This window comes from Mangifera indica, chromosome 19 (genome assembly GCF_011075055.1).
Source record: "Mangifera indica cultivar Alphonso chromosome 19, CATAS_Mindica_2.1, whole genome shotgun sequence".
NCBI lineage: Eukaryota > Viridiplantae > Streptophyta > Magnoliopsida > Sapindales > Anacardiaceae > Mangifera > Mangifera indica.
Genome location: NC_058155.1, coordinates 9916377 through 9943785, shown reverse-complemented (window position 1 = coordinate 9943785; position 27409 = coordinate 9916377). Strand labels below are relative to the sequence as shown.

The window sequence follows — 27409 nt, the reverse complement described above, 5'->3', positions numbered from 1 at the left end:
ACTAAACTCTGATATCCATTATAGTATAAAATATTCTTGATATTAAATTTAAAAAAAGTTGGATACTGAGTGGTTTTCTAAATTGGTTTGCCCCGCTATTCGAGAGTATCCATCCACACATAGCATCATCAAACCTTGCAATCTAAAGGGTTCCTTCAGATTCATATATTGCGGCTGAAATGAATTACTATAGTTAATCTCAAATTTGGAAGCGTGTACGACTGGTTTTATCTTCAATTGGTCAGACCTTAAAAATTTCTTAACCTAATCCCAAACCCAGTTGAATTATTCAACATAATCTCATTAATTTCTTCCTTTCAATTTGACCAAGGAGTCCACAGTTTTTTTTTTTCTTATCTTGTGAAAGAAGTAACTGACAAACTAAACTCTGACCAGTACACCTAAACTGACAACAATTTGTTGCTTCTCTTACACATGTTGCCCCTTTTTATATATTCTCATAAGCATCATATCGAAAAACTTAGGCATACTTTATTTAGTTGTTGATCACTGGAGTCAAAGATCCCCTGAGGATGCAAATTTTGTACATTGGATCTTGATTCCTGAATGCCCCTGATTATGACTGCACAACTCCCACAATTTATGCATTATAACCTGCGCTTTAAGTTTTTCTTTGGGATTAACTAAACTAATACATTACAAAATTTAAATAAACATGTTCATAAGGCAGCAACATAGCGATTCAACTATATTTATACACTAACAGACTGCTAGCTTCTGTTTTTAAACTCACATGAGAAAACAGACCAATTTACTACTGATGCAGAGCCTATGACTTTGGAATTCTTAGCCAAAGTGGAATCCCGTACTCTTTATTATTCTTAAACCTTTCATTTTTTTATTTTTTATTTTCTCTTAACAGTCATAATTAAATAAGATTTCTTTCATTGTTTTAGGTTAAGGGTTGTTACCATTTTATTGATTTGTTCCCCTTTTCAGATTTTATAATCTCTCCATGGATCTTAGTCAACCTATTTACCTACCTCAATGGCTTATTTGAGAGAGGGTAACAGTGTAATAGTATATGATTAAGTCTTTTTGAAATTAAAAAAACAATTACAAGACCCGATCATATGTTGTCACATTCATTTATATAAATAAATTTGTGCATATAATCTTATTCATGATATAGTTTTGTTGATTTTATTCAAAAAAAAAGGTCTACTACTATTAAAGGATCATTTTTTTCCCTGATAATAATTCGTAGCAGTAACATTCTTGGTAAATTTGAAGAGAAAATCTTGATTAATAATCTTGCTTTGAATTGTGATCAATTTCAGCTTCTTGTGAAAATACACACAAAAACTCAGGCCAAAGAAAAACCAACTCTCTCTGGAAGCAAGTATTCTTTCCTTGCGGTTCTCCACTTCTCATAAGGTAGCCTTCTTGTAGATCTTCCCTGAATGCAATTAAACTATTAAATTTCCTGAAAATCATATCGATTTTAATTATTATGATAAACAGATGATAAGCCTATGCGAGCAGTGATGTTACTCGTTGTTGAATGTACCAGATACCGTATAGAACGAGCTAACTCACATTACATGGGCACCCTTGGCCTATTTTCAATGGTGGGGCAAAGCTAGTTCTTCCATATAAAGTCATCGTCTTCAACGGGATAACTTCTACAATTGTGCAAAAACCATCGGAAGAAAGAGAAAGAGGTTGTTGATGAGTAGCTTCCTCTCTCACGCACCAAATATTAGTAAGGACAAAGTAATAGATCACGAGAAGAAAAGGGAAAAAGAGAATTGCTTTGTCTCTAGTTGAAGTAAACCAATAAGCTAAAAAGATCCCTACAAGGGCATTTCCCTATGCACATGTCTACATACTTTCGTGTCTAAATTTTATTCTCCAAAAGTTCACGCCTGCATTGCAGTCTGGACTGATATCTTTCTCTTCATTTCCAGAATTTAATCACTGCTTCACGAGAGCCTGAATTGGCTTGTCATAATTGCAAACAAGTTTATGAAGATGGCAAGGGCCCGGCTCCAGCCCCAGCCCCAGCCCCATCCCCATCCCCGGCCGCTGTCCTTTTCTTTATTGTTTCTTTTGGTTGTATCATCTCAAGCAGTGAGGTTACAAATTCAAGATAAATATGTAAGTTTTCTTCTTCTTTGCTGTTATTATAATTACGTCCTTTTCTAACTTTAAAGGAAAATGGCTTTATGGAAAAAGCTACAAAAATATTCTATGTTAATTCCCTGTTTTGTGGGTACCTCTGTGTTCTGGAATCATACTTTGCCCGTTGTGCCATGTGACATTACCAAGAGACATACTCATTGCAGGTTGTGATGGATAATGAAATACTCCAAGTCACAATATCAAATCCTCAGGGCATTGTCACTGGAATAAAATTTCGCGGCATGGATAACTTGCTTGAAGTTCGTAATCCTGAAATTGATAGAGGGTACGTTGGCCATAAATCTTTATGAGAGAGTTGTCACACCTTTAGACAAATCCCATCTCGGATATTGGGTTTGTATGCGTATCTCACATTGTTTAAAATATTAAGATAACATTGGTGAAATAGCATATGAACATATATTTTGGGTTACAAAACCCAAAAGTAAAACCATGATAGATTGAGAGATATTATATTAACTTTCTATTTTATGTCTTTTTGGCCCCGAAAGAGTACTACAAAATGCTCTTAGGTCTTAACAGTGACATTAATAATGTGACACAGGAACTTTTAGGCCAGCAATTCAAATGAATATCTCCTAGCTTGCACCTTCCTATGTTTAGATATTAATCGAAAATTAATAACAGGGCCGTCTTTTTATGGGCAGTTACTGGGACCTGGTCTGGAGTGAGGAAGGAACCAAAGGAACAAAGGGAGTACTTGATAGGTACCTATTCCGTTATCGGCTGGAATTCTCTCGTCAAGCCAATTTATTAAGTTTTTTTCTCATCAAACCGATTGCAATGCAGGATCGAAGCCACAAATTTTACAGTGGTAGTGGAAAGGGAGGAGCAGGTGGAGCTCTCATTTTCCAGGATTTGGAATTCCTCCCTTGAAGGGCAGGTCGTACCTTTAAATATCGACAAAAGGTTTTTCTTTTCTCCCCCGAATTAATATATATTGTTGAATACCTAATCTTACCTTTAAATATAATGGGAATCATTGTACAGGTTCATAATGCTTCGCGGTTCTTCAGGCTTTTACACTTATGCCATTTTTGAACACTTAGACGATTGGCCTCCTTTCAACATAGACAATATCAGGATGGCTTTCAAACTCAATCAAGACAAGTAAATAAAGTTCTGTTAAATTCTTGTTACCAGATGATTTCAAGCAAAACATAAGGTAAAAAGAATCTAATTTGAATGCACAGCTTTCACTACATGGCCATAGCAGACGACAGGCAAAGATTCATGCCCCTCCCTGAAGACCGATTACCAGAAAGAGGCCAAGAATTGGCATATCCAGAGGCTGTTCTTCTCGTAAATCCTGTGGAACCAGAATTTAAAGGGGAGGTATACTTACAGTCTCTACCTCCATTCATCACAAAGGAAACCTTAAATTACATTGAACCCCCAAAAAAAATGCAGATGTCTAAGCAAAACGTTTTTGGATTTTTCATATTTTATGGAATCATTCTGGGTTGATCCATGTGACTTCAATAAGTAGTTTCAATTTCAGGTGGATGATAAGTATGAGTACTCATGTAGGAGCCAAGATATTTGGGTACATGGCTGGATCTCAAACAACCCGTCGGTCGGATTTTGGCAAATATCACCAAGTATGGAGTCTCGGTCGGCTGGACCACTCAAACAGTTTCTGACATCTCACGTCGGCCCGACTACTCTTGCGGTAACTTAAACTTTTTGCTTTTTTTTTTGCTGATCACCCAGTGTTGAATCCTGGTTTGTTGAGGTCAATGTTCATGGGCAGATTAATGAATGTGAAAAATATACATGCTGAATGCAAGAAGTTTATAACAGGAGTTGTGATTTTTACCTCTAATGTTAATTTTGATTAATATATTTTCATCAGCTATTTCACAGTGTTCATTATTCAGGAGAGGATCTGGTACTCAGATTTAAAAAAGGTGAACCATGGAAGAAAGTTTTTGGCCCTATTTTTATCTATGTTAATTCTTTCTTGGAAGGGGATGATCCACTTCAGCTGTGGAAGGATGCTAAACAGCAGGTTGGTATAGAGAAATCAAATGTCATCTGAATAACCATTTTAACTGGGCAATCCACTTATGGGCAATGGCTAATACAAGCTTTTCTTCAGATGATGAATCAAGTTCAAAACTGGCCCTATGATTTCCCAGCTTCGGAAGATTTTCCAAAATTTGAACAACGGGGCAGTGTCAGTGGTAGATTACTAGTCCAGGATAGGTATCTACAGTGATCCCAATAATTCATCCTAAACCCTAAATCCTAAATCCTCTGAGTAAATAATTACACGTGCTTCAGGTGTGCCAGTCATGAATCGAAACCCGCATATGGCGCTCACGTGGGCTTGGCACTTCCGGGGGAGGCTGGATCTTGGCAAAGAGAATGCAAGGTAGTGTCAATTCTTTAGTACTTTGATACCAATTTTGAGTATCAGCATACAAAAAGCCTAATTGAAACTAAATTGGGTTCTTTTCATATAACCGCTTACAGATTAAGTGCTATTTCTTTGTCAGGGTTATCAATTCTGGACCAGAGCAGATGAAAATGGCAATTTCTCCATTAACAATATAAGAACTGGCAACTATAGTCTTTATGCAACAGTCCCTGGTTTTATTGGAGATTACAGATATGATGCTAACATAACCATAACCGAAAATTGTAATATCGAATTGGGTGATCTTGTATATGAACCCCCAAGAGATGGACCAACATTGTGGGAAATCGGGATTCCCGATCGCTCTGCTGCTGAATTCTTTGTTCCGGATCCGAATCCTAAGTACATCAACAAATTATATGTCAATCATTCTGACAGGTTAATCCTAAGTACATCAACAAATTATATGTCAATCATTCTTTGTAATATCGAATTGGGTGATCTTGATAATATTTGTGTCAATATCGCAACTTTATGTTTTATAACATGATTCAGAATCTCTGTGAATTTTCTTAGCAGGTATAGACAGTATGGACTATGGGAGAGATATGCAGAGTTATATCCTGATGGAGATTTGACCTACACTGTCGACCATAGCAACTATTCTAAAGATTGGTTTTTCGCGCAGGTTACAAGGTCCAGTTATTCCTTTTATTATTTTTTATCTTGATCTCCTACATCATTATACTTTATGTTAGTACCCTATATACGGTGAAAAATGCTTGTTATCAGAAGCTTAAATCAGAATGGTAATTGCATTGCAGGAAAAAAGACAATGTAACATATGAAGCAACAACATGGCAAATCATTTTTAAACTAGACAATGTAAACACCAGTGCAACATATAAACTGCGATTGGCCTTAGCTAGTGCCCATGCATCTAACTTGCAGGTATTGAAACTTTAAATTATTGCTACATATACCCAGTTTTGAGTATCCAGATGATATGTCATTATGTAATTACATGTTATTTTATCCTTAATTCAAAATCGGTCAACTATCCACATAATTTGTATACTTAATTGAATACTTAAAATTGGGTATTCCTGTAAATTCTTTTTCCATGAAAATTTATACATTTTTCTTCCTAAAATATGATACATTTGTTCATTCCAGGTCCGGATTAACGATCCTTTGTTAAAACCTGCCCTGTTTTCGACTGGAATAATAGGGAAGGAGAACACAATTGCAAGGCATGGAATATACGGGCTTTACTGGTTGTTCAATGTGGATTTGCCAGGGGCTCAGCTTCTTCAAGGAAATAATACAATTTTATTAACGCAAACTCAGAGCACCACCGCTTTCCAAGGGATCATGTATGATTATATTCGTTTAGAAGGCCCTCCTGACTTCTAATTCCACCAACCATAATTTTTTCCTTTTTCTCAGAAAATACCACTACAAATTATTCATCAAATTATAAACGTATTGTTTATTCTTTGAAAATTGTTACTGAAGGGTGAAACTTGTGTTAAATGTACCAGTGGCTCAGCTTGTGGCTGGGGATAATACCATCTTTTTGACACAAGCAATAAGCACCGGCCCTTTTGAGTGGATTATGTATGACTATATTCGCTTAAAAAGGCTCCCACCTGCTAATTCTAAAATGTAAATTTAGCTGCTTTTTCTTTTAGAGAAATTGAAATCTGAAGTATTTATTATCTCTACTTGTGTATCAACAAAGAACTATGAGCAACAATAAATGTGAAAATTAACCAAGTATGCAATCTCCCACACTAGTTTCATGCATCCAAAAATGGAAATATATCAAGAGACAATGTAACTTGAAGAAAATATAAAATGTACAAAAAGGATTAAGCTAATCTTAAGGATTATTTCGATTGGAGATTATACTGACTTCTCCTGGCAAAGTAAAAAATTGGTTAACTTGTCAAACTGAGTGGCAGAGAACAGAAATCCAATTATGACACAGTCAAATCTCAGCCTTATTTGCTACTCAGACTATAGAATCTAGTGGGATTTAAAATGGACTATGACCCATCAGAAGTTACCCTAAGGCAGGAATAACAATTAACCAAGATTTTCTTTATTGAGTGGACAACTAGATATAAATGTAGCTATGAAAATTATGTTCAGAATAATTTCATTGCTACAGAAAGAAGGTTGTTAAGTGAAGAATTTACATAGATTTATGAAATCTCTTCTTGGTATCCTCTGCTTCATCGGCAGCTTCAATTTGCATCTTGGCAGTCAGCAGATCAGCTTCGGTTGCTTCCTTCTCACTTCTGGCTGTCAACTTCTTTGCCTGCACCCATTTTGATTGGTTTTTTTTTTTTCAATCAAACAAAAATGCAACTTTAAAGCAGGCCATTCAACTAAACTTACATATACATTGATCATACACTATAAAGCAAAGTTAAAAACTATATACATAATGTATTCATACCAGACCAACGAAGAAGGCTTTGAAGTCGAGAAAATACTCCTTCAGTGAAGTTGTCAAGTATAGACAATCTGCCTCAATGCGTGACATTTCTTTCTTTCTCTTGGTTTCGGTGGTGGTTGATGGCGATTGGTGACGAAGAAGATCTTGCACGATCCTCCATTTTTTATGCTTTGAAATCTATAATCACTCAAGGAAACATTAGCCGGTTTAACACGTGTGGGCTGCTCTCTACGTGGCCGCTGTCAGTTATTTCAGTTTGTTTATTTGTGAAATCACATTTTATCTCTTCAGTCAAATCAAAGAGACATTAGGGATGTCAATTACACCTATTAATTTACTTCACCCATACCTTAGAGTTGAATTAGGGATCAAATAATTTCTCAATGAGCGTCTGGTCTAGGCCATAGCAAGTTAATTCAATATATTATATTAGGCCAAATGACTGTTTCACACCCAAAGTTTGACAAAACAACATGTCACCACATTTAAGTTGGACAATTCAATATTCCCACCTGTTAACCAATTCTGTTTGTATAATCAGTAAACTTTAACTATAAAATCAATGAAAGATAAAAACACCCTTGTGCAATTTTTTAGAAGAATTATTGAGCATGTAAAATACTAAGGCATTGTTGATTTGATTTTGTGGCAATTTTTGAGTTTAATTTTGTTGACAACAAATCACAAGGTAAGGGCATGATTTGAGTTAAGTGTGAGGGGCTGCTGGCAGATTTTTCAAAAACAAATGTGGTGTGGAGGGCAATGATCACGGATGTGAGAGGAGGGAAAGTGATTGATTGGTTCTTGGAGATGGTGGCTACTAGTATGAATGGATGTGGGACTCAAGAATCAATTCAGTCGATATTAACTTGTTGACTGGAACGATTACGGTCAAATTAAAACATTATAAAGTTTATGTTCCCACCAAGTTTTTTAGCATTGGATCATGTTAATTTCAAATGAATTAGTACTAAGAAGCATGTACCTATCACTCCAACAATAGCATTGAAAATGAAATATAAAGTCATCATATCCTTTAATAAGTAGGAAATCTAAATTTTCAAACTTAAAGATAAGAAAGTGTCGTTTTAAGAAACCTTGGGTGGGAAATAGTAATTTTGACTCCTAATTTTTCAACAATTTTAACCTTTTGTTTTTGAGAATTGGGATGGAAAAATTTTCTTATTTTATTTGTGATTAGCTTGCTTTGCCAATCGAAATGAAAGCAAAATAGTAATTAGGGCCAACCCAAGTTTTAATGTGTTTTTAAAGTTATATTTATAAGGTTTAAAAAACTTAAAATTTCACTCATGAACTAATTAATATTAAAATTTTCTATTGAGATTAAGGGTAAAATCGTTATTTTATTGATAATATTAAAATATATATAATTTTATTTATTTTTTCTCAAATTTTGAGAACTCATGTTTCACCCTAATTTTAAACTTTGAAAAGTAACTTTTTTTTCCCCAAATCTTTAAGGTTTACTGCAAACTTTTGGCAATAGCAATGGTTGAAGCCAATGGGTTCTGATGTCAACCAAACTTTTGTGCACCTCCTTCTATTGTCGCCGCCAACACTAGATGAAGGTTGACGAAGCCCTAATTTACATAAACTTTGTTGAATTGGCTCTAGACGATGAGAATTCATTGCATTTGTGGCCAGAGAATAGGTCTTCATTGATGGTGGTCCAGATTTGAAGTTGAATCAACAAATTCTCACTATTCGGAGTTGATTTGACAAAACCTTTTCATCTTTGCATTTTGTCACCGTTAGGGCTTCGTTGGCTTTCATCTGGTGTCATTGATGATATAAGAGAGGGACAAATAGAAGGCCAGTTGACATTGAAATCGATTTGCTACTCTCGTCGTCATTATTAGAAGTTTGCAATAAACCCTAGAGATTTGGAGAGAAAAATTATTTTTCAAAGTTTGAGGTTAGAGGTGAAATGTGAGTTTTTAAAATCTAAGAAAAAAGAGAAAAAATTATATATATTTTAATATTATTGATAAAATGATAATTTTACTTTTTAATGATAGTTGGTCTTGGGTGAGATTTTAGGATTGCCAAATCCTATGGATAGAACTTGAAACATAACAAAACTTTGGTGGTAAAAAAACTTTTGGCCTAGTAATAGGTGCATACTTAATGGGCCATGTTTGGACCACTTTATCACGTCCAGACTCTAGAGGCATGGTATGGACACAGTGGTACATGGTATGTTACGTGAGGACATAAAAGTCTTTTCGGAGCCTCCCAAATCTGTCGCGACTATATATACCTTCATCTACAAAAACTAGGGTATAAAAGGCCCCCAATTCTCTCCGCCCAAAAATTTGTTCACTGCAAACGTTAAACCAAAGCTCAACCATTTCTCCTCCACACACGTCACCTCTATTTAGTAACTTCAATTTCTCCCTTCGATTCTCATTATCTCGTTGATATTTCAGATTCTCGCTCTCTTTTTTCAATTTTTTTTTTTTACAATTAAGAACCCAAATCTTGACTTAAATGTGGATTCTATTGACAGATCACGTGCGGAATGGCGACGTTTGAGCTGTACCGGAGGTCGACGATCGGGATGTGCTTGACTGAGACTTTGGATGAGATGGTTCAAAACGGTACGCTTAGTCCCGAGCTGGCTATCCAGGTCCTTGTGCAGTTCGATAAGGTACGGTCATACTATTCTGTATAAATGGCGCTGTGTGAATGTTTTTGGTTATTCTTAATATTATTATTATTTCTTTGGGTCTTTGTAGTCAATGACCGAAGCACTGGAAACTCAAGTGAAGAGCAAGCTCTCCATTAAGGTAGTGATTTTACTTAAAGTTTATTTATTTTGAATAGAAATACTTTTCAGTTTCTTGATATTTTGTTTCATATTTTTTGTCGGCATGTTGATGAAATTATTGGCGTGTAAGTATTTTATGCTAGAAATCACATTCTATTGTACCTGCAATGATGCAAGATGTAGTTGATCTTTAAGTTCGTTGGGTTTTTTTTTTATTATTATATCTTTTGAGATCTGATAGAAAGTCTGCAGTTTAAGTATTTCCCAAGTGCTGTATATAATTACATGGGTGGAGATGACGAGTGATAATAATGCCCACAAGTCTGTTGATTGTGAGGATAGATATAATATATATTTATATCATGTAGAAAGAAAATGCATGCTGATCTTACCAAAGTGGTTGTAGAATCTGAATTTTCCTACTTCTAATAGCATTAAATTTTATTCCATCAGATTAGTTATGGAATTTGGGAGGTGTTTGCTAATTTTCATTGATACATGGTCTTGTATGCTATTCCAAATATTGAGGGAATAGTTTTCCTCCAGACTAGAGTATGAAAGTATGCATTTAACTTGGTGCAAAGGAGTTTTAGCTACATGAACATGAACATTCAAAGGAATATATTGCTTGCCATGCCTACTGCTGGGAAGATGCATCAATTACAGTATTAGTGCTGGTAGAATGGTAAATGTGAACTTGCACATATCTGCAGCTGGTGATGAGTTAGGCAAATGCTCAAGAAGTTGCATAGGAGCTATAAACTTCTTGATAAATGATTCTAGCATATTTGTGAAATCTATGTATATACTCTAAATCAATGATTTTAATGCTCAAATTTATTAATGAGGAAATTATAATATAATCTTTAATCTCTGTGACTGTCAAATTTCTGTTGTGGTGGTTTTTCACCTGTAAGTCCTTCATGTGTTATGAACTTATGAAACTGTTGTAAAATTTCTATTTGGTGATTGTTTCCCTGCACTTCAAGAAAGGAAAACAATTGTCTTAGTTTGTCAGCTCATGTTATGCATCTGATCACGAGGGTATCATAGTGAATCATGATTGATCTTAACATGAGGGTGTTCCTGGTTTCTGGAATTCACCTTCAGCCATTTAGCTTTTACTGTTGTAAAATTTCTATTTGGTGATTGTTACCCTGCACTTCAAGAAAGGAAAACAATTGTCTTAGTTTGTCAACTCATGTTATGCATCTGATCATGAGGGTATCATAGTGAATCATGATTGATCTTAACATGAGGGTGTTCCTAGTTTCTGGAATTCACCTTCAGCCATTTAGCTTTTACTTCTATTTTTCATACTTCACAAATACTGTATGTGTGCATGTGTGCATGTGCTTGGTGGTGAGCATAATGTGCTTATATTTTGTTGCTTTTATTCGTAAGTGTTCTGTTTGAATGAGGGACAGGCCCTTTGTGAAGTGATTTTCGTTTCGATTGGTAGAAAATAATAACCTGGGTTCTCACCCACCTAACTCATTTAGCTTTTTATCTTCAAAACCGAGTTTGTTGACTTTTATATTTCTATATTGTACAGGGACATCTGCACACCTACAGGTTCTGCGACAATGTTTGGACCTTCATCTTGCAAAATGCTCTGTTCAAAAGTGAAGATACTCAGGAAATTGTTGGTAGGGTGAAAATAGTGGCATGCGACTCAAAACTACTGTCACAATGATTTTTAGAAGATTGGTGTCTGCCGGTGGCAGTGTAAGGAAGAAACTGGGAATTAATCTAATTTCAGGGAGGAGCTGGCAATTATGGGAGATTGAACATATATTGTAAAGCCCATCAGCCGTTGCTACTGGAGTTATGTGATGATACATTGAGGCTGCTACATGCTTATTAGATGATTTTGCTTGGTTCTTCCTTTATATTTCAAGTAAAGATAATGAAGATTAGCTATGAATATCCGTGGCAAATCATGGAAACTATGAATATATGTTATAATTGGTATTTCTTCGTGCTGACACAGTACATTCTGCAATAATCTATGAATTTTAGGAGGCATTCTACCTTCTTCTTGATGTAACAGGGTAGTCAGAGAAATAAAAAAATTTTATGTATATTGTCAATAACACGAGAATTGTGGCCTTTTGACCCCAAAAATTTTGCGGTACACTTTGTCCTTTGGATGATGCACCTATTCCGGGTGCTTTTGGATAAGATGCTCTTGATTGTGTCATTTTTTATGAATTTTGTTTAAGGAGGAAATTTTACATGAATAGGATCATTGTTTGGAGGTTGAATCGATCTTATCAAAGAAAGGGTAAAATTTTGGGTCTAGTGATCCATCAAAAGTTTAATTTAAGATTTTAAATTATTGTTGAAAGAGATTTTAATCTTTCTTCTCATCTATAGAACTTCTTTTTAAAATTTTTGTCACTCAAATTATTCTTCGTGGCTAAGGCGTGAATGGTTAAATGAAGGGGAGAGTGAGGTGGCAACTTCAACCGTCCGGACCAACGCGCGCTAATAACTACCGAAAATAATTTATCAGATACTTCAAGTTGCCGATGTTTATGGATAATTGCTTCAAACGCACCTTTAAGCCACCGTTCCCAAGTGGCTCTTGTATTAGCGAACGCTACATGTCCCTCCCCCGTTGCAAAAATTTAAAGTGCCTTTGCGAATAGAGGGCGCGCGTCTTTGTTTATCCGTTTTTACTTCTTGTCCTCTGCAATTCCTATCGTCAATGGTGATTTCGAATATGGCACCTTTTTATCGGTTGGAATCAAATTTTTATTCACAAATGCGATCTTATTGGTTGAAGGTCGGGAAAGAATCTAATTCCTCCAATATTATTCGTGGATTCCACCTTCGAATGGCATTTCATTTCTTGCAGATTCCCACGTTCCCTTGTAAGAAACCCTTTCTTCTCTCTTTTTTTTTTTTTTTTTGCCCTTTTTCTTTATTGATCTCTCCTGCTCCCTTACACTGAGTGTCTTTTTTAATCAACTGTTGTTCACAAACAGTTTTAAATGGCTACCTCTAACGACAAGCAGATTCCTCGAGTCCATCATTTTGAGCTGGTGGAAGGGATGAAGCTTCAGGTAGTAAATTCAATAGTCCTCCATTTTGAGCTCCCTTACACTTAGTGTCCTTTTTTTAATTTTTGTATTTTTTGAGTCCTTAGATAAATGTGTCTGGATCTTCAACTATGCGCAATGTAAGAGTTGAAATTCAACTTAAGAATTGTAGGCGGACTTGGATTCTCCACTGGGGTTTTCTTTACCATGGAAACACGTAAAACCAGAATCACAATCTATATTTCAATTTACAACTGATTTGCACACTCAATAAATTTTTTAGAATTTTCACTTCCTTATACAGGAGCTGGTTTATCCCCGCTGAGCATCCTAAGCAAGGTGCATTGCAAACACCATTTCTAAAGGTCTGTCTTTATTCTGCATTTTATTTTCTCCTTATTTGGATGTTATGTGTTTTTTTGGCTTTTCAGAATAAGGTTCATAAATAACTTTTACCATGAAACATCAATTTAATTTGTAGAATGGAGAAGCATATGTAGTCACTGTTGAGTTACGGGATCCCAAGATACACGCCATTGAATTTGTTTTGAAGGATGGCAGTCATGACAGATGGTCGTGCTTGTTATTTAATCAGCATAGCTTTTATATTAGATGAATTGGGTATTTGAGCATGTTGAACGTTTTTGAAATCTTTTACCTGCATTTTAGGTTAAGATTAAACCATGGGAATTTTCATATCAAGATACCTGAGAGTGATGCAAATACTTGCCATCCTCCCATACCAAAGGATTTAATAGAGCGCAAAGCATTTCAAATCTGGGAAAGTAAGGGCAGGCCACAAAGCTCGCAACAACAACAACAGGTGATATATATCTCCTACATACAAGATTCACATGGTAAATTACTGTGATGGCTCACAAATTCTGCTCCTATAGTTTTTATTGGATCATATTGTGCCAAGGGGTAGACCAAACTCTTAATTGAATTTGGAAACCCTTGACATTGTCTCGACTCTCTTACTGTTTCTACAGGAAGCTAGAATTTTTCTTTGTTTTTCTTTTTATTCAGAATTAACACAATTCTTTTTGTATTGTCAAGGAAAACTTAACTGTAAATTTGCACCATATCATTGTCTTATCATAACAGTGTGAGAGTAGAGTAGTATTTTGGTTCACACATTAAATTGGAAAAAGGGAATCCTTCTTCTGCATGCTGCCCCTGCCCTGAACTTTGCCTTATGTCTTCATAAATTTGAATACCATCTTTTTTTTTTTTAATTTATTTCCATAGCAGTGAAGCTACCAGGGATGTGTTTTTAAGTACATGGCTTGTTTCAATCAGTGATTCATTCCACCATCTTTTGTATACTCCCAAACGTTTTTTAGTGTTTGCATTTAACTAGACATTTGCTTTCCACTTAGCAGCCTGATGCTTAGTAGCAATCTGTTAGCCTAGGATGTGCAGGTGTGTTATATCAGATAGATTACCTGTGTTTATGGTTGATTGATTTAGAAGGCAGTAATCTTGTGAATTTATGCCTATTATTTGCAACCAAACCCCTACTAAATTTTTGTACATTGGATTCAGAGATCATTTAGAACTCTGATTCATCATTGGAGAAATGTCTGTTCAGTTGGTATTGATTTTTTTTTATGCTGTAACTTGATGCAGCAAGATTTTAATGATGCTTTGAGAGAGCTTCAAAGTCAACTGTTGAAGGGAATTTCCTTGAATGATTTGCAAAGTAGTTGTATCACTACATGTGCAAAGACAGTGTCCGACAGTAGAGAACAATTCAGATATGAAGTACCACCCTCTTCTTGCAGGAGACCAAATGTTGAAATGTGGTTGCCAAAGCTTTCTGAGGGACATGCCAAAAGCTCCACTGTTCCAGTGTCAACTTTTTCTGATCTTGTGGAGAAATTTGTTGGAGGCAATAGTGTGATCTCACGACAAAATTATCTATGTGGCAACTATGAAATAGCAGTTCGTATTTTTTTGTGATAAGGAATTTCTGTTACATTCAAATAGATTAGGTGTTGGTGTGGCTTCTAAAATACTTTACATAATTTTTAAAGGAAGGAGATATCTTTTGTTGTTTGACTACACTTTAAAATGTGCATGTTTTCCCTTTTAACTCTAGGAACCTCAATTTCATCTACTTGAAGATATTCAAATTTAAGCGTATTTGAAAAGCTTGCTTTTCAGCTTGGAATAAAAAATCCAAAAATATATCATTTTTTATGATCAACAAGTTAATAGCCAACAAAAATGAGGTTTATGGTATAGTATTTTGTGCTTCTGAAAGGATCTTCTCCCTTTTTGCCTGGAACTGATTTTGTTTATTAGATGAAATATATAGTTAGTAATAGTTTTCAGTTGTATATGACGGAAGTTGTGAATTTCCTAATGGACAAGTTCTGACTTTACCCTCAAGTTTCCAAATAAATTTAGTACAATCCTACACAATCTGATTATTATCTTAAAAGTCCATTTCTCATTGATTGCTGTGTAGTTCTTTGCTATCTACAGGTCCTGTCAAAAATTGCTTGCAGTGACTATCACATTCTGGTTGCTGTGAACATGAAGGGTGCAACAGTTCTTCACTGGGGTTTATCAAAGTTGTCTCCAGAGGAATGGTTGGTAAGTAACTTTAACCTGATTTTGTAGGATATGCATCTGAAAAACGTGTGAATTGAGCATAAAAAGTTGTTTAGCCTTAGTTATTTGAATATTAGTTTATTCGTGTTCATCTTCTTCACTCATTGCAGGCCCCTTCATCTGACATATTACCTGAAAAATCAAAAATGGTTGCTGGAGCATGTCAGACATATCAACTGGAGAAGGATCCTTTCAGGTAATCGACACAAACAAACTTTTTAATAATACTTCATGCACTTGTTCTCTCACTCTTCTTTTTTAGTGTCTCTATACCCCATTTCTTTGTATTAATTAAGCACCGCATCTCCCAACACTGACAAACACCAATAAAAAAAAAAAAAGATTGTGGATATTAATTTGCAGAAGAAGAAATTTGCTGGTATTCAGTTTGTGATTTGGTCGGGTGGTTCTTGGATAAAAAACAATGGGACAAACTTCTTTGCAATGTTGCACCCAATGGATCCACATAGAAAGGTAATTTTTTTTTTATATTTACTCTTCTTTAATTGTCGCTTATATAATTCCCAGGTCAATGCACTTTAGAAATTTAACTAATGTGATGTGGTTCCTTTTGTTCTTGCAGATGCACGAATCTAATGTACATGTAAAATTTAAAAAATAAAAATTTTCACATGAATCTAATTTTGAAATGCTTGCCTGGCCATAGCTTTTATGGACTATGTCTATCTCTATTAACCTACTGTTAGCCTCCATGTCTACTCTATTGATATTTTGTTTTAAGTGGCATAAAACCTATCTAAGTAGATAGAAAAATTTTTCCTTTGCTCTGTGCTCTCATTAGCCATACTGTAGAAAACCTACATCAGATGATCAAACATGCATCTGTCCCATCCCCATTACTATAGAAGTGAGTTGTGTTACATATGTCTGTCTTATGAATAACAACTAATATTAAAATCTTTGGCTTAAGGAAAAATAGCCATTGTTTCTTAAGTCTAACACACCCTTTATTTGCTTACCTGAATTTAATTAATGGATTGTGGATCCCAAGAAGGGCCTATCTCAAGCCAATTTCCTAATAACATATGTGAAAGCTTTCCTTAATTTGTCCCTGACTGGAATAATTTTAAAAATAGGTTCATCTCTTCTTCTTTAATACTCTGTAATGATGAGAGGCAACAAAATCCCTAAATGTTAATTTTTGGTTGATATTACAGCTATAAGTGTTGTGAAGATTTAATGCTTCTTTCTATACATTGGTTAATTCACCAATGAGATGCTTCTATTGCACTTTATCTTTTAGCCTATGTCACAGTATTCTGGTATTTGCAACTTTTCAATTGTGAAGTTGTTAATGCAAATGATAACAGTAAGACATTGAAGAATATTTTTTTCAGGTTGATGGGAATGGAAAAGGAATTGTAAAATGGTTACTTGATGAAATTTCTTTAAGAGAAAAAGAAGCTGAGAGATCATTAATGCACAGGTAAGGTTTTACCAGGAAGTAAAGGACACCATAATTAACTTGAGGTATTTTTGTTCTGGGTAAATCCATTGTATAGCATCATTTTGTATCTGATTCTGTTTATATGGCCTGAAGAAGACTGTAAAGTTAAGATTTGACTTCATAGGATAACCATACAATGTTTGTACTTGTTTCCTGCAAAATGGTCCCATCACCAAACATATGTTAGTTTCCTTCGCTGATGCAGGTACAATATTGCGACAGAGTTGATAGAACGTTGTAAAGGTGAGGGAGAGCTGGGGCTCATTGGTGTTTTGGTTTGGTTGAGATTCATGGCATGCAGACATCTCACTTGGAACAAGAATTACAATGTGAAACCTCGGTAAAAGCTAATTTTCTTTTTTTTTTTTAATCAAAAACTTTTTTATGCATCTTGACTCTTTAATGGTTGTAATGCATTCTTCTTCACATCCTTGTCTACTTGAGGGTTGGAAAGTAACAAAATTTTGAGCAACATAATTGATTGAGGTTCTTACCTTTTTAATTATTTGGTTAAGAGCAATACTATGTATACCCATTTTAAGTACACAAATGGGTATACACTTATGTATGTCATTACATGATTGGATGATATTTTATCATTAATTCAAAATCACTTAATTACATGATGACACATATCAAATTTGTACCCATTTGTGTACTCGAAGTGAGTACGCATAATCTTATTGTTTGGTTAAAATATTGATATTATGACTGATTCTGTCCCCATTTTTCAAGCTTTAAACATGTAGAATCATGTTACAATTCTATCCTTTAGATCTTAACAAAAAGGGCTTCTATGCAACAACTTAGCAAGACCGTGACTGACCTCAATTACTCGCAGATCTCTTTCTGATAAATAAAATTACTCATAGATCATGGTTAAGTTAGTATCTGCTCATTTCCTGAGGAGTTTGCGGAAATTTGAATATGGTTTTATGAGTACTAGTGTCCAATTTTTAAATTAGATATTCTGTTTTGTTGGAAAGTAAAAGAAAGCTACTCAAGGACAAATTGGATCTTCATCTTCTGTGGTGTGCAAGTTGATAGGGAAGTCTCAGCAAAACACTTTGGGAATTACTCAAATACAAATAACAATATTCAGTCAATTAAATTAGATAAATTTTATTGCCCTAGATAGAATTGTTACTATATTTAGGCTTATTATGTCAGATTAATTCATATGTTCAACCTTTCTCTCTTCCATACTTCATGTTAATCTTATTATACTTATTTCCTTTTTATGTGCTTGAGTTTTTCCAAAGTAATAAAACTACCGTAGGTATGAAAATTATCTTTGACTTGAGAGTTGATTTGCACTTTTTTCAGATAATATTGATTTAGTTCTATGCTTGCAGTGAAATTAGTGAAGCTCAAGACAGGTTCACCAATTTACTGCAAAAAATATATTTGAGCCGGCCAAATGATCGAGAAATTGTGAGACTTATAATGGCATTTGTTGGTCATGGAGGTCATGGTGATGTTGGGCAGAGAATTCGTGATGAAATACTTGTGATTCAGGTATTTTTAACTGAACATTTTACATAATTAGTTTCATGTTCATCTGACTTCCAAACTTAAGTTTTCCTAATTTTTTACCATCAGAGAAATAATGATTGCAAGACTGGCATGATGGAGGAGTGGCACCAAAAGTTGCACAACAATACTAGCCCTGATGATGTAATAATTTGTGAGGTAATGGAACTATGTTAGACAAAACACTTCTTAAAAGAATTGGGTTGCTTCTAAATCCACATAAAAAGATCAAGTGGTCAATATCTGCATTGGAATTAGTTCATATATGTACTTGGATTTCAATATAGAAAGTAAATATATTACTGGGAATCCATGGACAGGGTTATTAGTCTCTAGGTAATCCAGTCAAAAAGGAATTATGTATTGCAGATGTTTTAGGCCCCTTACGGTATTAGTTATTTCTTGTTGGTGTTGAGTCAATTTGTACTAATTTTTAATATGATTTTGATGTTTTAAGGAAGTTGACCCAAGTCGGAAGCAAACAATATGAGTGAAGATTGAAACCTGTTCATATTACATGTAACTGGATGGAAAGGACAGGTCTGACAACTAAATACAAGATATTTGACTTCAATAATGATTTATTTTGTGACAGGCCCTCTTAGATTATGTGAGATGTGGTTTCAAAATAGATGCTTATTGGAAAACATTAAATACTCATGGTCTCACAAAACAAAAGCTTGCAAGTTATGACCGTCCAATCGTCTCAGAGCCTCGATTCACAACTAATGTTAAGGAGGGTCTCATCTGTGACCTGACAATGTACTTGAAGACGCTAAAGGTATTAAATACTTTACGGAGATGACACCAATTTCTTGCTTCTTCACTGATATTTGTTTGCTGATATTGATTTAAAGGGTAGTTCCAACTCCAAATCTGCATATTCTACTAGCTAGTGTTTGTACATGATCGCTGACATAGTAATGAGGCAGTAAAACTAATTTAAAGACATTATCCTTGCTGAATTCTTGAATTTCTTTTGCCTCATATGATTCAAATACAAAGAATACTTTGAGGAGCACGAAGGTCAAGATATAGTGATAGTTTACATTGGCTTCCTCAAATCCTCACAATCTATTCTCCTCTTTATACATCATATTGTAATCGCACTATTGGTGTCCAGTATATCTATTTCTTTTTGGAAATTTAAAAAAAAGGAAATTATATTATATTTGAAAGCCTGAGTCTGGCAATACTATTTGGAGAAGATGTCTGTTTGTAGATGGTTACAAGCACGATATTTTGATATATGGGTTTTCTTTACAAGTGAAGCTAAACCTTGTTTACACTCTAAATTTATGTTTGAAAGCCTGAGTACTTTATTGCAGACTGGCTGTGCATGATAACATATCCAACTAGAACAAAGTGCATTATGCCATTAGAATGTCTATTTTTTATTGTAAATTTAAATTAATTATATATTGAATGACCATTGCACAGGCTGTTCATTCAGGTGCTGATCTTGAATGTGCTATTGAAACTTGTTTGAGTTCCTCCTCCAAGGTAGGCACTTTGATTTTGATCAACTGACCTTTATTGATTATCCATTTTGAGTTTCTTATTGTCAAGATCACCTTTTACCTGTTGGTATTTTAGGGTCATGTTTCAGTTGGAGTTGGTAATTTTGGTGGTTTATCTCTAAAGTTACAGGTATTATCTGTCTCTTGGATTTCAACTAAGTTTATTTGTCAAAAATTTTGCTTGTGCTGTTATTGTTCCTTGGGGATTTCAAGAAATGTGTAAATACATTGGCATGTGCATAGGTCTGTGTACATTATTCATAGATCAATGAGAATAACTTATGTTACTTGTTGTCAAATGATAGGAGTGCTTGAAGTTTATCAGGGAACACATTCATGATGAGAAAATTGGTCCGCTGATGGAGGTTGTGCTTTTTGTTGCAGATTTTTGTTTTATTGTATTTTAATGGAAGAAGTGTCTTTATATTGTTTAATTTACCGCTGCAGAAATTACTGGAATCTCGCATTGAGCTTCACCCTATTTTGTGCACAGCTCATGCGAGAGCAAGAGACTTACTCTTCCTCGACATTTCTCTAACTTCAACTGTTAGAACAACGATGGAAAGGGGGCTCAAACATCTCAACTTTTCTCATCCACCAGTATATAATTTTTTATCTTTTTTCCTTTCTTCAATAAGAATGCTTGGGTATATGTCTAATGAATAAATTTCATTGTGTTGTTAACAATGTTGTTTTTGCCCTTCTTTTTGGTCATTGTGAAACAGGAAATCATGCTCTTCATTTCCCTGGTGCTTGAAAATGTATGTCTATCAATGGTCAATAACGAAGATCTTATTTTCTGCACGAAGGTATGGCTATCCTTTAGCTTCAAAGCTTCTCTAATCTGTTGCAATTGATGTGATGTACCTAGCTGTTTTGATTCTGTTTGAATATATTTTTCACTTTGATTCTATTTTTATGAGTTATTTCATCTCGTGGCAAAAAGCTTAATAAATTGCTATATTTGTTGTTATGTTCTTCCAAAGGACTGGCACCGTGTCTGTGAATCATATAAAACCAATGATGTTCAGTGGGCATTACAAGCAAAGGCTATTCTTGACAGATTGCAATTAGTACTTGTTGAGAGGTCTCAGAATTACCAGAAGAAGATCCAACCTAGTGTGAAATATCTTGGTATTTTGCTTGGCATTGAAAAATCTGCGGTATGTAACTATTTTTTGAGCAATATTTAGCTTGATAGAAGTCAACATGTAGTAAGCTTACTGTTTCAAGTTTTCTTAAGTTAACTTATGGGATGAGTTACTTTTATATGCTTTTGGTTTGGTTACCAGATTGACACTTTTACTGAGGAATTGATCAGGGCAACACCATCAGCTGTTCTATCAATGCTCATTAACTATTTTGAACCTGTTGTTCGAAAAGTTGCAAATTTGGGCTGGTAATCCCTGAATTTTCCCATTCATGTTGTATTATCAGTTCTTAAATGTTTTTAATTTTTTTTCATTAAACGTCTAATGTGTTTACTACGGATTGAATTTTAACATGCTAAGGTTAGTGTCTGGCAGTTGGCAGGTCATTAGCCCAGTGGAAGTGTGTGGTTTTATAAATTGTGTTAATGAGTTAATCACTACACAGAACAGAGTTTACAGAAAGCCTACTGTTATTATTGCACATAGAGTAAATGGAGAAGAGGAGATTCCTGAAGGTGTTGTTGCAGTGTTGACACCTGATATGCCAGATGTTCTATCTCATGTCTCAATCAGGGCAAGAAATAATAAGGCATATTCATTCACCTCACTTACTGAAATTTCATGATAAATTCCTGTTTAACCAAGACGGGAATGCTTTCATCATATATATTGATACTGAAAACAATTATAAATGCTTATAAAGTAAGAAGATCAACACATGATAATTAACAGGGTTGTATGACAGGTATGCTTTGCGACATGCTTTGATCAGAATATTTTGAGAAACCTCATGTTAAAGGAAGGAAAAGTGATATCTATACAACCAAAGTACACAGATTTGATCATTCAGTAGGCCACTCAAATTGCTCAATTTGTAATCCTTTCTACCAACATACCATGAAAATTCACTATTTCTATTCTCTTGCAGTGACATGAGTAGCTCTGACCTATCTCATAATTCTTTTATCATGCTGACCATTCCTGGAGGAGCCAACCTTAAAAAGAAAAATTTTTGTGGCAAATATGCCATTTCAGTTGATGAATTCACCAATGAGATGGTAAATTCATTGATCATGATCATTAATTTTTTATATTGCTTGTTTTGGAAGGACTGATTTTCTTATCTACTTGGTGTGTTTAGGCTTGTAGCAGACAATTTGCTTAAACAATCTTTTAGGTGTTTTTGTTCTTGATTATTTGTTGATGATATTGGTTGCTGATGATATTCTTCACTTCAAGTTTTATTTGTAATGTACCAGTTGCATCACAAGCAAAGTTTTGAAATATAAAGTCATTGTAAAACCAATGATGCTCAGTGGAAGTAGGGCATTGAACTGCTTCACAGTCGTCTAAAATTTTCCTTTTGTTTTTTTGATTGTGTGTGAAAATCACAAATATTTTCTCAAAAGAGAAAGTAATTGGAAATCAGTCAAATTAGAAATTATTTTTTGCTGCATGTTTCTTATTGGAAATCTGGTATAGTGAAACAAAAGTATGTGACTATATTCATCTTTCTATTGCATAGGTTGGTGCAAAATCTTGCAATATCAGATTTTTAAGAGGAAGGGTCCCATCATGGATTAAGATTCCTATGTCAGTTGCCATACCATTTGGAGCATTTGAGAATGTTTTGTTGGAAAATGTCAATAAGGTACTGTTCTCTTATTTTGGGAAATTACTGCTCTCCTTGATCCTGAATATTCATACACGACTAAATTTTGATGGTGTAGGACATTGCAAACAAGATTTCCTATTTCTACAAATATGTAAATGGTGGTGACCTTTCCAAAGTCCAAGCAATACAAGAAGCTGTTCAACAAATGAGTGCTCCATCATCTTTGGTAGTTCCGATCGTTCATTAAATTTATTATTGGAAACTACTAAATCTACCTTTCTATTATTGAATTGTAGTATGTTCATTTGTCATCTCTTTTTCCCAGTTTTCCTAGTATCAACGCTGTCCATGTTTACTAGTTTTTGCAATACATCCTTATAACAATTTTTTCCCAATGTGTGTGTGCAAATATATATATTTTTATTATTATATTAAACGAGAGTGAACTTGTTGGTAGATCCATGAGCTTAGATGCAAAATGAGAAGTTCAGGTATGCCCTGGCCTGGTGATCAAGGCGAAGAGAGGTGGAATCTTGCTTGGCGAGCGATAAAGAAGGTATTAATGTTAAGCACCCGTGCTATATATTGGACGATAAGTGTATTTTGAGTCAATATGATAAAACAACTTATATGGACAATGGCATCGATCCCTTTTGTAAAGGTATTGCATCTTCTTTATTCTTTGCAGGTTTGGGCTTCAAAGTGGAATGAAAGAGCATTTATTAGTTGCAGGAAAGCTAATTTATATCATAATAACCTTTGCATGGCTATACTGATTCAAGAAATTATCCGTGGGGATTATTCTTTTGTTATTCACACAAAGAATCCCTTATCAGGGGATAACTCAGAGATATATACAGAAGTAATTCAATTTTTGCCCCTTCTTTTTAGCATTAATGATTGTAATGACATACTTCTTATTTCTTTTCTTGGTGGGGAAACAGATTGTGAAAGGCTTAGGGGAGACTTTGGTGGGTGCCTATCCTGGCCGAGCTATGAGCTTTATTGCCAAAAAGAACAATCTAAAATCTCCTATTGTAAGGCAGATTTCTCTTTAAATTTATATGAAGAAGCGCACAATATCCCTCTGAAATGGGCTACTCCCTCGCCTAAATTTCTACTTCAGTAAAATCATAGGAAGCTAAAACACAAAGCAAATCATATGCCTTCATTTACCTTGCTAAGATAGATATATGAATCTTCCCTTTCAGGTTACTGGTTATCCAAGCAAGCTGATTGGGTTATACAGCAAGCCATCAATTATATTCAGATCAGATTCAAATGGTGAGGATCTTGAAAAATATGCAGGCGCTGGGCTTTATGACAGGTTGGTTGTGGAGTTCAAATGTTCAGTTTTTGTTTTGGTATATACCAGTCATCTTTACTCAAACAATAAACATTAGAAAGTCATCTAGGTATTGCATAGTTTCTAAGGGCCTTAAGACTGCATGAATTTGAGCCTATCTATGATGAATCAGATTGGCATGGTATAGAGATACAATTCTAACTACTCAACAACAATTTCAACACTCAATCAGATTGGAATTAATCTGGAAAGGAATCAATTCAATTCTTATTGATTACAATCAAGGAATTACAGAGATAAGGAAACCTCTCTCTGTCATCGCTTCATAAATTTAGTTCTCTGAACTCTTTTCCCCTCCCCTCTCCTCTTTATACAAAAATTTCCCCTCCAACTGATAACTGTTTTTACATCACAATTACTATGAGACCCCTAACTTCTGATTTCTGGCTGGAAAACTCTCAAAATTGACAAAAAAGCCCCTGAACTCCAAAAATTCATTAAAGGACAAAATTCCAATGCTATTTACTTTTATCATATTGTAAATTCAGCCAACCTTTATGTTGCTGCTAATGGCAGTATAAAGGTTTATTTCATGGTGCGGATTACATTTCAACCTAGGTTATCAGCAAGGTTAATATTATTAGTGGTAATGCTTTGGAATGCAAATGACTTGTTACTGCTTGTGAGATTGAATACAGGATCATTAGCTGTCAGGTCCCGTAGAGCATTGTTTGCATAATCCAAAAGCAAGTTTTTTTCTTTTTTTTTTTTTTGGGTCCGCTAGGCATTTGCAGTAAGTTTCACATAATCCTACAAAGATCCTGTCTAATTTGTCCTCCAAACATGTTGCAGTGTAGCAATGGATGAACAGGAGAGGGTGGTGCTCGACTACTCCTGCGACCCACTGATAGTTGATAAAGCTTTCCAACTACTACTCTTTGCAAGAATCGCCGAGGCAGGAAAAATCATAGAAAACCTTTATGGTTGTCCCCAGGACATTGAAGGAGTGGTTAAAGATAGAGTTATTTATGTAGTTCAAGCAAGGCCACAAATTTAGAATAAACGAGGGTGTGGTAATGAGGTCCATTGGCACTAGAAAAGTGGAAAGTCGCGACGAAGGTAGTTTGACTTGACTCTTGTTTACTTTTTACGTGTCTAGAAGACTTTCTGCTTGTTGCATTTCTATGCATTTTAGACAAGGGCCAATGGATTTTTTCCTACCAAAGTTTGGTGTATTTCTAAATTGATATTTATTAAGTATTAAAAACTTAAATATCTATCCATAAGTGATTAAAATTAATAGAATTAGTTAATGTTATTTATTTCTCCTCTAAGTTTAGAAAACTAACAATTTCTTTTAGGATTAAACTTTGAAATGTTACATTTTCTCCTTAAGGTTTCAGTTTTTTCCTTCCTTCTCCAGTAATCAAACTCGGCTGAGACTATCTTCATCTCATCATTCTCTCTCTTTTATCAATGATGAAGGACGAATAAGTCAAATCATTGAATCGAAGTCCATTTTTGTCTTCGTCGATTAGCTCTAGACGACAAGAAATCAGTGCTGCTTCCGTTGAGTTGACTTCGGACGAAGAGAAATAAGGTGTGATTCCATCGAATAGGAATAAGTTGTGCGCTTTTGTCATCCAAGGGTTTTAATTCATCATCAGCTTCATGTTGTGCATCAGGGTTTCTTCATCATCGGCCTTGTCGACGATAGAGGGAGAAGAATAGGTGAAGGTGATCTCAACAAGAATTTGGTCACTGGAGAAAAAAGAAAAAAATATAACTTTTCAAAGTTTAATCGAGAGAGAAAATTGTTAGTTTTCTAAACTTATTGAAAAATAGGTAATATTTTATTATTTTTAATATATTACTAATTATATAATAATTTTACCTCTAGAACTTAACTAGTTTAATTAATTTTAACTGTTCATAGGTGGATGTTTGGGTTTTTAATACTAATATCAAGTTTGGAATGCAACATACTTAGGGTAGAAATAAGTCATTTGCCTTAGATAAAAAATATTTTGATCAGATGAAGACTTTCATAGCGGATACTTTCACTAAGCAGGACATAAAAAAAAAAAAAAAATTGAGGGTAAACATGGAAAGGAAAATGATTAATAAGAGTGTATTTGATTGAATAATTTTTTATTACTAAAAGTGAAATATTATATTAAAGATATATTATCTTGAAAATTTTTAAGTATAAATTATTATTATATTTAATAAATATAAATAATTATAATGTTTAATTGAAGGTAATAAATGATAATAAAATATTATTTTATTTAAATATATTTAGATGTAATTATTTTAAAATATTTTTTCTTATAACTTATTATATTAATTGAAAATAAATGTATTTTTGTTCTAAAAAATTTATAAATAAGGATATAATTATAACAAAATCAAAATTATATTAGTAATCTTTTAATACCTAAATTGAAAGTGGTAGTCATATTATCTCTTATATTATCTTCATCATAGATAATAAAATATTATCGTAATTTTTTATTACTGACAAAACAAATAAGTTAATAATAATAATAAAATATAGATTATCGAAGTAATCTTTTATTCTAGCAAACCTAACTGCCCTTAATTGTTAAAAAGGTATACGGCTTGAAATATTTTATTGTTACGTGTATTCAACTTAAATATTTAATTAATTATTTAAATAATATATTATTATATAATTGTATAACTTTAAATTAAGGGCCAAATAATACTTAATTATATAATAAAAAATCATTTAAATATCTAACTAAACAATAATATTGTTCTTTTGTAAAGTGCTATTGCTACAAAGTAATGTTTTTTTTTTCAAGCAAAAATATATTTAAATGGGAAAAAAAATTCGTCCTCTCAGAAAAGGTATTCGAGCATAACCTAAATTTGTTGTGCCAAAAAAAAAAAAAAAGAACAAGAACAAATAAAGGCAAAACAACCAAACACCGCAGCCTAAAGTAAGGTTGCTCGGTAATTTTGGATATCATTTTCCTTAGCAAGAAATCCGAATATGTTGGGCCAAATTGGGCAACAAAAATTACCTAACGTTGCAGCTAAAACACCAAATTCCACAATTACACATCGTGAATATTTTTGTTGTGCTATTGCTGGCAATTTTTGACGGTGTAATTGATTGATGCGCAAACGTGCAACAGCTTCGTGTCACATTATTAATCGCGTAGGTCCAGATTTTTTTTTTTTTCCCCCAATTTTGATCAAGCTTTTCAAAGCAAATCAACAGAGATGGTCGCTAGATTTTTGTTCAGTTTAATGTGTCTTTGGCATGGGTAAAATACCCCTTAGTTAGGGGTATTGATGTAATTTCATCATTCACATGAGAGGTCTGGAT

At 34.2% G+C, this 27409-nt stretch overlaps 3 protein-coding genes and 1 long non-coding RNA gene across 6 annotated transcripts; 3 read left to right on the top strand and 1 right to left on the bottom strand.

The window, feature by feature from the left end:
- Window positions 1-1262: 1262 nt before the first annotated feature.
- LOC123203739 lies at window positions 1263-1696 on the bottom strand. The gene is made up of 2 exons (XR_006499344.1): window positions 1561-1696; window positions 1263-1420 (listed from the first exon to the last, which is right to left on the bottom strand). It is a non-coding gene; the product is annotated as an uncharacterized LOC123203739 (long non-coding RNA).
- Window positions 1697-1838: 142 nt separating this feature from the next.
- On the top strand, window positions 1839-6187 carry LOC123203737 (probable rhamnogalacturonate lyase B). Of its 3 annotated transcripts, none has more exons than XM_044620197.1 (14): window positions 1839-2121; window positions 2310-2431; window positions 2814-2873; window positions 2956-3075; window positions 3157-3276; window positions 3360-3501; window positions 3668-3838; window positions 4022-4177; window positions 4268-4374; window positions 4453-4543; window positions 4668-4966; window positions 5108-5224; window positions 5353-5479; window positions 5705-6187. In XM_044620197.1, exons 1-14 carry the CDS (start codon window positions 1990-1992, stop codon window positions 5942-5944), a joined length of 2004 nt encoding a protein of 667 aa, XP_044476132.1. In that variant the 5' UTR covers window positions 1839-1989; the 3' UTR covers window positions 5945-6187. The 3 variants fall into 3 exon arrangements, with proteins under 3 accessions (XP_044476132.1, XP_044476131.1, XP_044476133.1); XM_044620196.1 differs by having other exon boundaries at window positions 5105-5224; XM_044620198.1 differs by having other exon boundaries at window positions 1914-2121; window positions 2794-2873; window positions 5105-5224.
- A 3091-nt stretch (window positions 6188-9278) lies between these two features.
- LOC123203185 (transcription initiation factor IIA subunit 2) lies at window positions 9279-11884 on the top strand. The gene is made up of 4 exons (XM_044619409.1): window positions 9279-9396; window positions 9526-9666; window positions 9755-9805; window positions 11342-11884. The coding sequence occupies exons 2-4, from the start codon at window positions 9538-9540 to the stop codon at window positions 11480-11482; spliced, it is 321 nt and encodes a 106-aa protein (XP_044475344.1). The 5' UTR covers window positions 9279-9396; window positions 9526-9537; the 3' UTR covers window positions 11483-11884.
- A 167-nt stretch (window positions 11885-12051) lies between these two features.
- Window positions 12052-25317, top strand: LOC123203184 (alpha-glucan water dikinase 2). Its single transcript, XM_044619408.1, is given in 33 exon segments — window positions 12052-12665; window positions 12780-12857; window positions 12941-13050; window positions 13138-13198; window positions 13315-13406; window positions 13503-13656; window positions 14466-14780; window positions 15327-15437; window positions 15566-15623; window positions 15626-15651; window positions 15798-15929; window positions 16814-16902; window positions 17129-17263; window positions 18279-18441; window positions 18526-18615; window positions 19052-19237; window positions 19897-19959; window positions 20053-20106; window positions 20282-20341; window positions 20424-20576; window positions 20702-20785; window positions 20963-21139; window positions 21269-21375; window positions 21503-21716; window positions 21873-21976; window positions 22056-22185; window positions 22653-22778; window positions 22858-22968; window positions 23200-23298; window positions 23431-23604; window positions 23687-23779; window positions 23954-24069; window positions 24901-25317. Coding segments are annotated over 32 exon segments (3864 nt in total). The 5' UTR covers window positions 12052-12665; window positions 12780-12785; the 3' UTR covers window positions 25106-25317.
- The last annotated feature ends 2092 nt before the right edge of the window (window positions 25318-27409 follow it).